The following is a 14,716-nucleotide window of genomic DNA, read 5'->3' on the forward strand; positions in this document are numbered from 1 at the left end:
TATTTCCAAAATGATTTGGTTCCCCTTGTCTCACTCCTAAGCCATTCTCTGAAGATTGGCTCAGGCAGTAAGTATTTTAAACTTTGCTGGACAAATGATCTCTCTCTCTTTCAAGTACTCAATTCTGCTATTGCATCCCCAACGTAGCCAGAGATAGTATGTAAACAAGGACATAGCTCTGTTCCAATAAAACTTTATTTAAACACAAAATAGGCAGCAAGCCAGATTTGGTTAGTGGGACATAGTTTGCCAGCTCCAAGACTAGAGCAATAAATTCTATTTCATTTTTATAAAATGATATCATTTGTGCTGGCATTGTGACACACAGTTTAGAAAAAACCCCTGCTTTGGAGAAGTGATAGAAGAGAGGCTCCATGAGGCTTTCTTGGGTGTAGTGAGCATTTCCAAGAAGAGAGCAAGGCTGGCTGCCTGTTTAGCACTAGGAACATCCAGCAAGGTGTCTTGGGGTTAAACAGGGCTGTATCAGAGCTCCTTCTTGTCTACTCAGGTCCTGCACATCTTCTTGTTGGGTTATTTCATCAACATTGAAAATGTCTGTTTGGGAGAAGAGCTCAGAAGTGAAAGTAGACTCCAAAGATTGGGAAAAGAATGAACTCTAGTGCTGCTCAGAAGCTAAAAACTGGAAAAGTCCACATCAAGGCCCAAAGCACAATTTTGAAAGCAGGAGTTTGCTGGGTCTGTGCCTGAACCCAGTTCCTCTCCAGGGGCCTTGCATGATTAGCAAGCTTTAGAACTTGCCTGGAGGAGGAATTAGACAGAAGAGGTCAAGAAAGGAAAAGGAAGCTTTGCTACAGGAGCCCATGTGCATCAGGCAGAAGATAAATTCATATCTAAAGATTCGGGGGCTGGGATGTAGCTCGGTGGTACAGCGCTTGCCTAGCACGCGTGAGGCCCTGGGTTCGATCCCAGCACCAAAAAAGAAAAGACAAAAAAAAATAAATAAAAAATAAAGATTCGGGACTTTGAACCTACTCACCAAGTGGATGGTTTTATATCCTTCTAATGCACCTCTTCCCTCCCATCCCACCCAGGCAGATGACAGGGGCTGTGGAAGAGAAACTTTCAGAGGCTGGGTTGGAAAAATGACCCCTGCTCAGGGTTTTAGAGAAATCTGTGAAGGAAGGCACTTGGAGGTGGGCTCAAGGGTGACCCAAGAGGAGGCTTTTGGGTCACATGACCATTGAATGCATGGAGTGTGATGGGAGAGGCCTATACACTACCACAGGCTAAAGCCATGCTATTTCATCTCTTGCAACATTTATATTAAGGGAAGCTGTTCTTAATGTCATTACTGTCTCTGCTCTGTATTTCTCAACACATATACACACACATAAGAGAAGTAAAGAATTAATGACCCCTTATCCCCATAAATCCCTGGAAAATCCTAAGTATGTGTGGGATCACTTCATTTTCTCTGAGTATAGATTCACCTGGATATCTCCTGGAGCCAGGCCTGAGCCAGCCCTCAGTGATTTCTACTTACTCAAGTAAGGTCCCTGGGTGAAATGATGGGGTGGCCAAGGGATGAGGGTTGTAGAGATGGTGCTGCTGGGCTTTCTTAGAAGGTGGGAGAATCATAGACTGGGGTCACCTAAGGATGCTGGAGGGAGTTGAGATTTTTCCTTTGGGGAGGAGAATTCCATCAGGAGAATTTAAAAGAAACACAAAAGATTGAAAACACTGCCCTACAGAAAATTATTACCTGTTCTTCAAAATCACTCACACTCAACATTGGCCTTGAGAAGGAAGTTGTGGTCAGAGATGCTGAGTGAGAACACCAGTGATGAGACCGTGCACTAACCTGTGATGATGAGGGCCCAAGTCAGGGCATTTTAGGAGGGAAACAGAGAAGGGGCAGGTTTAAGAAATGTTTAATATTAATAGGCAGAAAAGCACAATGGTATTGTTCCAGGTGAACTTCTGGTTAATACCGTGTCTGGTCTCACCCTGGACCAATTGAATAGAACCTCAAGATGCGGGGCCCAGTCATGCATGGTCCTTAAAAGACGCCTGCCTCAGGGTGCCCAGTGGACAGTCAAGGTTGAGAACCATTGCCTTAGGCTGTGGTACTCAAAGGGCTGTCCTCAGGGCAGCAGCATGGATGGTGCCTGGAGCTGATCGGGACAGTGAGACTTAGGACTGGCCAGATCTAGTAAGCCATATCTGCAGGTGATTCAGTGCATAGCACAGGGTGAGAAATTTTGAAAGGCTTAGAGTTAATCTAGCTCAACACCTCCCAATCAACCTGTACCTGCTCCCAAGAACTCAGGATATCTGGAGGTAGGACCCAGAAAAGCTCCTGAGGAGATTCTGGGATAATTGAGGGTGAGAACCACAGATCTCCTCTGACTTCATATGATTGTAGAGTGAATTATGATCTCACCTGAAGCCAGTTATACATTCCCACGGAGGGTGGGATGTGTAGAATACCATGGTGGGGAGGCGGCAGTGGAAGATCAAAGGTGAGTTAGGCAGGAAACCTGCCCCCAGGGAACTTGCAGTGCTGAAGGGAGAAGAGATGGGAACACTGACACCGTGAGCAGGTTCAAGTGACCAGTGAAGAACACTGTCCTGAGCAGACGGGGCTGAGAAGGGCCAGAAGGTGGAGGAGGCAGGAGAACTGAAGTCATCTGGGGCTTTCCCCCATCCTCTGGGCAGGAACAGACCAGGTGGGCAGTCCACTGAGAAACCAGGCAGAGGCCTTGTGTTCCTGCATGGGAGGAGAATGAGGCCTTTGAATGACGCTCTGCATTGCAATTGCCTATCATAGAAACTTTCATCACAGCATCATGCAGTGTGGTGGACTCTGTATTATCATATTTGACATTTTATAGCCACCCATCCTTGGAAGTCTTGGTCCATTCTTGGTTGCTTCTGCTTAGGAACCCATATTATGGCAACCCGTGGCCAGTGTTGTGACTTGCCTGCTAAAAGAGTTCATCCAAGGCTGGTTGCAAGTCTCATGGCTTTTTGAAGGAGCTCCTGAAGTGCCATCTGTGACTTGTACCATGTGGGCTCCCAAGAGCTTCCTGACTCAGTTTTCCCCCTACCCTTCCATTGTGGCTATTTTGTCCCAAACAAGTGATCTGTCCCACCCCAAGCATTGTTGTTGGCATGATATGCTGCCAGTCAGAGGATGCATGAAAGAGGGTTAAGAAGAAGAAGAATTAACATGTCCTGGGTCCTGTCTATAGCTCAGACACGTTCTTGGCTTGAACTAAGTGCTACTCATTTGAGAAACGCATTTTAATTCTCACAACCCCCTCTCAGCTAGGTGCTAAAGCAGCAATTGATAGAACTTGGTTTGAACTCAACTGTCAAAACCTGGATCCCATGTTTTTAACATCCAATGCTAATTTGCTTGTCCCACTCAAGGCAAAAGGCCTGGGTCTAGAAGAAGAAATCAGTGATTATGATGTTTGAGCCCTAGTGGGTTCGAAAGCTGGGGCTTGGGGCCTTGGATGTGGGGTAAGGGAGGCTGTCTTCCATTCAGTGTGTTTTGTTGACATCTGTTATGTTCATCTAGGTTCAAAAGTGAAGGTCAAAGAGCCACAGAAATTCCACATTTGGGACAACGATCACAAAGTGTTGGTCCTGGACTCTGGGCTCAGAGCAATCCTATGAAAAGCTACTCCCAGGTGACTCTCACTCTTGGTAGGACAATAAGGCCTTCCTTTACAGGGGCCCAGCTCTCTGCTGCACTACATCTTTAGCACCAGCAGGTGGCAGCAGTGGGGAGGGGAGAGGACCCTTAGTAAAGAAGAAGCCAGACACCTGTGAAAAAGGAGGCTTAGACTAGCATGACAGAGGGGGGCTTTGACCCCAGAACCAATGGGAAGGTTATGTGTCAGGCTGAAAACCATAGCAGAGAAGGGGGACTTCTTCCTGTTCTGAGAACTGACCCTTTTTCTGTTTTGTTTTTTTTCCCAGAGACTTTCTTTGTATTAGCCTCACACTTAGAATCAGCCACTGTGGATAAAGGAAATCCAATTTTCTTGGCTGCCTCTAAAGGGGAGTTCTGCCTCCATTGTGACAAGGACAAAGGAAAAAGCCAGCTGTCCCTTCAGCTGAAGGTAAGCATTCTAGCCCAATTTCCTATATACTAGGCTACCCCAAAGTTGAGGGCCAATGTCCTCAATACTTCTTGTTCTCCCTGAAACTTCTTTTATTGATCAATATAACAGAAGCATCCACATTTTTGGAAGTTCTAGGCAGAATTTACTGCCCTCAAGTCTGGTTTGGTGCTGATTCTAGGGAAGGAGGTGGGGCTTCACCCCCTAAGAGGAGGAGCCCAGTAGTGCAAGCAAGCCATTGCTGTCCCCCAACTTGCCCTGGTTGGTCTGAGCTTTCCTGCTGCAGCCCTCTCTGTGGCTGGCAGCACACTTGAGTCAGGACCCCTTGTGCCATACAAGGATGGAGGATGTGAGGCAGCCATGGGTAGGCAGTGTGTCCTTTCTGCAAACTTAGTCCAAAGTGGGGCATCCTTTCACATGAGGGGAAAACTCTTAGGGAGTCTTTTTTCGGAGGGTGGGTGAGTGGGATGATACTGAGGTTTGAACTAAGGGTTTTGTGCTTTGCTAGGTAGATGTTCTACAACTTGAGTCATATCTGCTGCGCTTTTCACTGTGGTTATTTCAGAGATAGGGTCTTGCTTTTTGTCCAGGCTTGCCTGGACCTTCATTGTCCTCCTATTTTATGCTTCCCACCATTGCTAGGATGACAGGCAAGTGCCACCATGTCCAGCAGCTTTTTTTTCTTTGAGAAAACTTTTTTTGCCCAGTCTGGCCTGGAATTGCGACCCTCCTGATCTCCATCTCTCAAGTAGTTAGGACCATAGGCATGAGCCACTGGTACCTACCTGCAATTTATTCTTAATTATGGGGACGGGGCATGGAAGAAAAGGTGTGATTACTACTTATCACCTCTTCAAATACCAGTATCATGGCTGACACCCCAGTTTCTCCAAGGGCTCTTGATCTTTTCCTTCCCTCTGTAGCAAGAACATGCTTGTTAAGTTTTATCCCTCTCTAAGCCTCTTCTATCTAATTGGCCTCTCCTAACGCACGGAAGAAGAAACTTATGAGTTTGGCTTGCCAGAAGGAGGCAGCGTGGAAACACTTCATCTTTTTCAAGGCTGATGTGGGCTCCTAGCACACCATGGAGTCAGTTGCCCAACCTGGATGGATTGTCTGTACCTCCTGCAATTCTGGTGAACCTGTCGGAGTGACAAAGTTGGAAAAAAGGAACACACTGAGTTTTCATTTAAGAAGGTTTGCAAACTTTAAATGAACGAGAAAAGGCAGCAATTAGGAAACTGCCCCATCAAACACCTCCCTCTGCATCTTCTCTAACCTGCACCATTCACAGCATACCATGAAATTTGCTCACTAACTTCTGTGTCTGTGAGTTTTACTTCTTATTCATACTTTAAGGATTTGCATTTTTAGATTATAGCAAGAAGGGTTGCTTAATTATGGAGTTCTTATTTAGAAGTAAATAAAGTTCTAGGCTGAAACAAGCCTAGCTTCTATATCTTTTCTGCTTCTCTGAACTATGTTTGAACTAGTACATGATTTGACCAGGTCCAGTCTGATACTTGTATTAGGAATGACTAAAAGCTGGGCACATGCTGTGCTCTAGAATTAGTCATTCCTTCTAGGTTTGGCAGGCACTGTGGGAATTGGCTCTGAGGCAGATGTGCACAGAAATGGCTGAGTTTGTGTTTAGGACTCAAGTGTGCCAAGAAGAAAAGGAGCAGTAAGTCACTATCCAATCAAGTGATAAGTGGAAAAAAGGAATGGCAAGAGAAAAAAGAAGTAGGGGGAGAATGGTGGGTGCCAGACAAGAAATACAGTGATCTAACGTGGGGGGTGGCACAGAGACAAGACAGCTGGATTGAGGGACAGCTGGGAGACCAGATGAGTAGCCAGTCAGCATCTGGCAGGCCCCTCAACAAGAGCAGGGTTATAACACTAAGCAGGGCTCAGACCTTATGAAAGGTGGTAGAGAGCTGGCAGAACAATAACTCAGGGCCTGGAAACAGAGTGAGGGGCAGAGTAGGAAGATTGGTTATAATTAATTACTTCATTTTGGCTCTTCAGTTGCAAATGATAAAAGTTTCTTCTGGGTTACATAAGCAAAAAGTATACTGAAACAAAAAAGAGCTTATTAGAAGGATTTTGGGCATACTCATTATACCATTGCTGTAATTTGCTGTAACAAATTACCACCAACTCATTGGTTTAAAACAATACAATGTGTTACCTTATGGCTCTAGAATTTAGTATAGAATAGATTTCACTAGGCAAAAATCAAGAAAGCTTTCTCTCTCTCTCTCTCTCTCTATATATATATATATATATAACATATATATAACTAACATATATATATGTTATATTACTCAGCCACAAAGAAAAGTGAAATTATGTCATTTGTAGGAAAATGGATGGAATTGGAGATCATGATACTGAGTGAGATAAGCCAAGCTCAAAAGGTCAAATATCATTCATTCTCACTTATTTGTGGAACCTAGACCTAAATTACTATGATGATGATGACAATGATGGGACATGAAATATACAGAAGACTGACTGGGGTGGGGACAAGGGGAAAAGGGAGGGGGAAAAGAAAGGAGGGGTGAAGAGGATGAAAGTATACTACATGTATACATATGAAGATAGTATAATGAAACTCACCAAACACTGTTTGAAAAAGGAGGAATGAGGGATAAGGGGATGGGAATATCATGGAGGGGGTGAACTTGTTCAGCGTACCTGGAATTACCACCATGAAATTTCCTCCTATTATTAATGTATGATATTTCAAAAATAAAATTTAAAAAATTAATCTAAAAGGAAGTATCTTTTTACCTTCTCCAGGACCAGAATGGAATGGGTGCTGATTCAAACTGAAATTAGAGCAGAGATCTTTTTTTTTTTTTCATTTTTCTTTTATTATTCATATGTGCATACAAGGCTTGGTTCATTTCTCCCCCCTGCCCCCACCCCCTCCCTTACCACCCACTCCGCCCCCTCCCTCTCCCCCCCCTCAATACCCAGCAGAAACTATTTTGCCCTTATTTCTAATTTTGTTGTAGAGAGAGTATAAGCAATAATAGGAAGGAACAAGGGTTTTTGCTGGTTGAGATAAGGATAGCTATACAGGGCATTGACTCACATTGATTTCCTGTGCGTGGGTGTTACCTTCTAGGTTAATTCTTTTTGATCTAACCTTTTCTCTAGTACCTGTTCCCCTTTTCCTATTGGCCTCAGTTGCTTTAAGGTATCTGCTTTAGTTTCTCTAGAGCAGAGATCTTAACTTGGGGTCCACTGAAGGGTCTTCAATGGTATTCTGTGAATTTAAATAGGAAAAGATTACATTTTAATTTTCTGTAAAATTGAATCGAAATGTACTGTTTTCTCCAGTTATTGAAGGAAGACAACAAACTATAATAGCATTTATAGTATATTTGACTATTACCAATAAAAAAATCACAGATATGTTTATTTCACATTGTAGTTATCACAGATATTTTAATCATTGTTCATGTTCATCACTATTTTGAAATGACAGAAGTTATTAGGCCCTTTGATAAATCTGGCTGTTTGATGTATTAATAAAGAAGCACACATATTCTTACGCCACATTTAGAAAAGAAAGAAGAATGGCTTATCCCTCTCAATTTGGACTTCAAGATGCAAATTACTTAACATCCACAATCGTACTTTAACAATTCTATTTTTAAGTAGCTTCTTAGTCCTTTATGTTTTCTCACTTATACTTACCATTATACTCACCCAACACAAATGCTATGAATACTCAAGAAATAGAAACACTATGAACAATTTTACCAGCTATTACTTTAATCCTAATCAATCTTTCATCCGTATGCATCTTATACATAATATATGAAATCAATAACCCCTCATTGACTGTAAAAACTACAGACTACCAGTATACCGAAGTTATAAGCATACAGATTATGAAGATTTAACATTTTACTCTTACATACTCCCTACATTGGCTATTAAATCAGGGGGACTATGACTACTTAAAGTCAACAATCTGGCAGTTTTACATGTAGAAATACTTGTCCATATATTAATTTCACCTGAAGATGTATTCCATGTATGAACTGAACCATCTCTAGGCTTAAAAACTGATGCTACTCCAGGATGTCTTAACCAAGTTACCTTAACATCAGTATGGCCAGAACTACATTATGGTCAATGTTCTGAAATCTGTGGATTTGATGATAGCCTTGTACCAATTGTTCTAGAATTAGTTCCACTTAAACACTTTGAAAATTGATGAATGACTATGATATAGATATCACTAAGAAGTTACTGCAGCATTAACCTTTTAAGTTGAAGAATGAGAATAAACTTCCTCCATAATGAAATACCATGTACATGATTTATTACTACTTGATCAATAATCCTTGCATTATTTATTCTATTTCAACTAAAAGCAAAAATATTTAATTATCCTATAAATCCATTTCCTAAAAATATTGAGTCACTAAAATAAGAAAGTCCTTGAGAAAAAAAGTGAACAAAAATCTACTTGCCCTTTTTACTACCCCCACAATAATAGGATTAACTGTCATCATTTTAATTGTGATGTTCTCTCTCATCCCTGCTCCTCGCCAACTGACAATCAACTAGTCTCTTCTCAACACTGATTAGTCAAATTTGTGCTTATATATATCACAATAATATATAACATTAAAGGACACACATGATCAGTAATATCAATCTTTCTAATCATTTCCATTGGCTCCACCAATCTACTAAGCCTACTATTCATTTACCTTCCTCTTCCACCCAACTATCAATAAATGTTGGCATAACCATCCACTATGAGCTACAGCTGTGATTATAGTGTTTTAATGTAAAATTAAACAATCTTTAGTTCATTTTCTTCCACAAGGCACAATAGTTCAATGAAACACTATACTAATTATTATTGCAAATATCAGTCAATTCATTCAACCAATGGTTCTAGCCTTGTGCTGAGTGATAGGCCTGAGTAGTAGTCATATGAGTTTTTAAAAAAATATTCATGGTATTAAATTCCTGGTCATTTGTATATTGTAACCCTGGTTATCTCAGCTAGTCACTGACATTTCTAGGAGTTTTTGATTTATACCAGAAGCCAAATAGTATATAACATATATATGGTTTACCTGATTACTAAGCAAGTTGATGGAATGTTTTGGAATATTTTTGACCTTGGGATGGAAAAGCTAGAAAGTCTCTGGTGCATGAAAAAAGCTTATTTTGGATGCTCTGTCATTTCCTGGCAGTGAGATCTTGGACTTTCTGAGTCTTTGCTTAGATCTAACCCAGGTGTTGTACAAAGAAGTGAGACTGTTAAACTCTGAAGAGTAGCCAGATAGTTCATGGCTCTAGCACATTGAAATAACTTAAGACCATGGATATTAAAGTGAGTTTTAACAAATGCATACACCTGGAGGATTTGCCATAATGAGGGGACGAGAAGCAGCTTGTGGTCTGTGTCTGCAGTGAGGGCTCAAAGAGAACCAGAGGGGCAGTTTAGGGCAGACCCAAGCGGAGGGTTTTGAGAAAGAACTGCTGATGTGCTATGAGTCCTACCCATCAACACCATCATCTCCCCAAGAGAGAGTGTGGGGGACCCAAGCTACTGAGAGGAACCTTAGACAGCTTGATGGTTGTGCAGTGTGGTAGGGCCCACTGGATTGGAATATGACTCCTCCATGGAGAGGTGACGGGTGAGAGAGGATGACTACAGCTGTCAATGAGAAGACAGGTGTGTGGCCTGTTTGAATCACTCAAGGCAAAGGGTGCCTGAGTGTGTGTGTGGCTCAGAAGTGGGTCTGGATGAGAGGGCAGGTAGGCATCTGTACAATTGCTTCCCAGGAGGGCTGCCTGAAAGGTCAAATAGGCCTCAATCCACAGAACCCAAAATGATGCCAAGCACTTATGGGGTGTGAGAAAAGGACAAACACAGAGGTGGAATGCCCATGTCAAGGGAGCTGTGAATGGGTGATGCTCATTGATGACAGGCCACAGAAAGACCTACAGATGCTCACTGTAGACAGGCAGCACAGATGAGCACAGAAGAATACAGAACAAGTAGGAGCTGTGCTGTCTCCACCAATACCAGAAATTACAGGCCAAACATTAGTGGGGAAAGAGGAGCTTGAAAAGAAGTAAGCTGTGCCAGATTTTGACCAACTTGCCCCACCGTAGATGCCATTGCCAATCTTCCCTTAAATATGATTTTGGACAAAGTAGGTTTTTTGTTTGTTTGTTTCACATTTTTTCTTTCTTGATTTAGTATTTTTTTAGTTTTGAGAAAGTACAAAGTGAAGAATAAAATAAATAATGGTCAAAATATTCATGTTTTTACCACTGGAGTTTTAAATTGTCAACATTTGTAACATGTGATTAAAACTTTTTAAAATCAGAAAATAAACCAGTAGAGATACAATAGCCATCTCTTTTTCTCGGCTTCTCCCACTATCTTCTCTTTTCCAAATCTCCACTGGTAACCATTTCATTAATTGGATATGAACCATTCCTGTTCATTTTCTGATACTCATATTCATATGTAGGTATTTATGAATATACACAATTTTGTTTTGTGTGTTTTAAGACGTTTATAAGCATTCTTTAAATGGAGGATGGATATATAACACATGCATTTTTTTGTTTTATTAAATTTTTAAAAATGTATTCATATTGACATTGTAGAAATAGTATGTTATAACAAGCTTCTCTATAAGAAAGGATAATCTGAAAGCTGAAATCAAAGTTTCCCTATAGCTAGGGAATCAGCTGTAATTAAAAAGAAACTATGAAGAATCTAACCTGAATATGAAAAGAGCTGTGTTTGACCCTGGTACCAAGTTGTACATTTCAATCTTGAGTTAATAAAGAAGCTGGAAGAGAGAACACCTTGAAGATTCCAGAGTTCAATTACATATTGTTAGAAATATCTTTAAGATATTGTGGGTCATGAGAGAAACAATACTCAGAAGTGAATAGGCAAGGCAAAATTTACTTCTGCAGAAGGGTGCATACCAGGAAGGCTGGGAGGTATGCACACTGGGTGGGAGGTCTGCAGGGGTTTTATCTGATGCTGTTCTGTCCCTCTTCTGCCCCTGGACTGGGCAGGTTTTGGGCTTACAGTCTATGCAGTTGGCTAATTAGAAAGGGCCAAGTTAGGAGGGGGCTTTGGTAACAAAGAAGTTTCAGAGAAGCAGTAACTGTTTTTGGTTATCAGATCTGGAACTGGGGCATCTAGTGGAATTCCTGTCTCAGCCCAGCTGAGGATAACAACCCTTTGTTTTTAATAAAAACTTTTATCATATTAAGCTGAATTTATGAAACTGGTATATAGGAAGTGAATTAGTAAGGCAGTTATTGCTGATTAAATTCTTTGACAGAAAAGACCTGACCTAAGCTGATTCTTACAATATTTACTGGTGAAATTAGGTAGAGTTGAAGCTTTGCAAGGGTGTGCACCCAGGAACCAGTGCAGAGGAACACTTCTTTGGGGAGTGCTGTGGGCAGGAGCAAACAGTGAGAGAATAGGCAAGGTGATGCCTGAGATGGGCCACTGGCCAGGAAAATCCTGCATTGCGTCTTGGCTGCATCTGACCCTGGGACACTGGTGCCAGGAGCACCTTCTAACTGTAAAAGCCTGTGATTTCCTTCTCTTGCTTTTCACCCACTCTCTACTACAGAGTTAGAAAGCAAAACATCTGATTTCCTAGTTTCCTGCGGGAGTGGTTAGGGCACAGATGTGGTCAGGGAGATGCAGACATTTTCTGGGGTGGGCTTATCTTCCCAAGTAAAGTCTCCCCAGAAGAAAGGACTTGGCCCTTTCCTTTTTGTTCTGGCTTGGGTGAAGATAAAATCTAGACACAGAGTGAGAACCCCACCTAGTTTACTGCCACATCAGTATAGCAGTACTATTTCCAGAAATTCTTGCCTAGAAAGGCTGACAATAACTTTGTTATTCATTTCAAGGACTTGCTGAAGGATACATAAATCTTCAACAGAAAGCAACACACAGTTTATACCCCAAGGATTGAACTCCTTACACAAAAATCTTCATCTTTTTTTTTGTCTTCCAATCCTAAACTATTACGTTATGATCTTACCCAATCTTTTTTCCCTAAGGGTCAAGAAGTACTTTAATAATAGAAAAATAATGTCTAATATGTTGTCACAGGGAATGCTATAATTTTTCACATTGATGATATTTAACTCATCTTTGCTTTTATTTATTTAAAAAAATTTTATGTTATGCTGTGGGTACATTGTGGCAGTTACAAAAGTTCTTACAATATATCACATATATTGTATTGAATTCACCCCCTCCATCATTTTCCTTTATTCCCCCCATTCCTGGAATAGTTTCAACAGGTCTCATTTTCCTATTTATATACACGTGTACACAATATTTGCACCATATTCACCCTCCTACACCCTTTTCCCACATCGTCTTTCCTGCCTCTGGTACCAACGACCCAGACAGGACCTGTTCTGCCTCCTGTTCCCTTTGTAAAAGAAAAAAAAAATGACATTTTTGTTTGTTTATGTAAGAATCAGCTTAGGTTGGGTCTTTTCTGTCAAAGGGTTTAATCAGTAACCACTGCTGTTACAAATGTTAGTCTCGCTAACTTGTTTCTCATAACTTCATGGACTCTGTTTAAGTTTCTATTAAGAAGAAAGGGTTGTTTTCCTTAGCTGGGTAAGTTCCTATTTCCAACAGATGCCCTGGTCCAGAGCTGATAACCTAAGACAGTTATTGCTTCCTTGCACTTTTAAACTTCTTTGTCTTCAAAGCCCTTTCCCCAACCTGTTCCTTTTTCAGTTGGCCAACTGTGTAGACTGTGAACCTGAAAACTGCCCAATCCAGGCAAGGGGCAGCATTGATTAGAGATAAAACTTGAGCAGATTTCCTGCTCAGTGTGCTTGCTTCCCAGCTTTGTCAGTTACACACTCTTTTGCAGAAGTAAATTTTCCTTGCCCACTGACTTCTGAGATGTGTCATCTCGCTCTCATGACACCCCAGTATCTCAGTTATTTATAACGGTTTCCTTATGACAGATCTTATCCAATGTTAACCAAACCTCTACATGGAAATATCTGCCTTAAATCTGACTTCAATTCTGACCTAGCTGTCAAGGAAATGAATGCACATTTGAGAAGTAGGATGATACACAGAAGGATTTTGGATTATTATTGACAAGATGACCTGCTGTACCAGCCCTGGACCATTTTATTGTATGAAGACTTCTAATTGTATGAATCAATACAATTATTACATGGTCTAGACACTGTAACAGTGTTTTCTTTTATTTGCAGGCTGTACATCCTGGCATCACGCTGGTATCTGGCAGTAGAATGCTGAAAATAACAGAGCCCGCATTTTGGCCTGGGCTCAGTGGAGCCCAGTTTGTGTCTATAACTTTGACTTTCCTCATGGATTGAGAGAATTTCCTGAATGTGGTCAGCCAATCAGTTTAATAAAGAGCAAGACTCCCAAAATGGAGGAATCCTAATGTTCACGTAGAAAAAGCTTTGTTCAAAACAGTGACATTCACAATACCAAAATTCCCATCAATTAATAAACAGATCAACAAATGTAGCATATCCACACAATGGAATATTGCTCCATCATAATATGGAAAGCAGTGACCCATGCTAAGTGGATGAAGCTAGAAAACATGTTAAGGGAGACATTAGTCACCAAACCACACCTGTTACATGGTTCCACTTCCATGAACCTCTAGAATAGACATTGTATAGAGCAGAGAGTAACCTGGGGGTGAACAAAGACTGGGGAAAGGACAGTAAAAAGAAAGCATTAGTGAGTATGAGGTTAGTTGTTGGAGTGATGAAAATGTTCTAAAATTAGAGAGTGGTGATTCCCACGGTGAATATGTTAAACACCACACAATTACACCTTGTAGAAGGGTAAATTTTTACTGGGTGTTGTGATGCTCACCTATAATCTCAGCGCTCAAGAGGCCCAGGCAAGGGGATGCAAATTTGAGGCCAGCAAGGGCTACATAGCAAGACCATGTCACAACAATACATGAATAAATAAAAGTGAGTGATGTTTTTTGACATGTCTTGCTATGCTGTCCAGGGGGTTCTCAAACTTATGGACTCAGGTGATGTTCAGAAAAGGGTGAATTCTATTGTAACTGAATTATATCTCTAAGAAGCCCTTATTTAAATATTGTGTATGTGTGCCTGTATGTGGGATAGATAAGATTAGGATGATTTGCACATGGCAGTTCTTTAAACTAATCTTTCTACCTTTACATGCTTGAAATTTTTATGACATATGTAGGTATGCTAAACTCTGATGGAGCTGTGGATTTTGAGAAAGTTTCAATGTTAAGAAAAACCTTTTTTTTTCATGGTGCTGGGGTTTGAACTTAGGGCCTCAGACTTTCTCAGCAAGCCCTCTAGCATTTGAGCCACACTGGTAGCCCTTTATGCTTTATTTGTTTGGAGGCAGTAGTGAACTCATGTCTTCCATTTGCTAGGTGGGTTTCTACTACCTGAGCTGTGCCTGAGGATTTTTGCTTTGGTTATTTGGAGACAGGATCTCACCTTTTCCCCAGGCCAGCCTGGACTTCGATCCTCCTATTTTATACTCCCCATAGCAGCAAGGATGACAGGCA

The 14,716-nt window shown here is 41.2% G+C and overlaps 1 protein-coding gene across 1 annotated transcript; it reads left to right on the forward strand.

The window, feature by feature from the left end:
* The first annotated feature begins 551 nt into the window (after window positions 1–551).
* Il37 (interleukin 37) lies at window positions 552–5,412 on the forward strand. Its single transcript, XM_074049031.1, is given in 5 exon segments — window positions 552–619; window positions 2,411–2,483; window positions 3,816–4,094; window positions 5,092–5,263; window positions 5,266–5,412. Coding segments are annotated over 5 exon segments (633 nt in total). The 3' UTR covers window positions 5,307–5,412.
* The last annotated feature ends 9,304 nt before the right edge of the window (window positions 5,413–14,716 follow it).

The sequence above is a fragment of the Castor canadensis genome, chromosome 12 (genome assembly GCF_047511655.1).
Source record: "Castor canadensis chromosome 12, mCasCan1.hap1v2, whole genome shotgun sequence".
NCBI classification, from domain to species: Eukaryota; Metazoa; Chordata; class Mammalia; order Rodentia; family Castoridae; genus Castor; species Castor canadensis.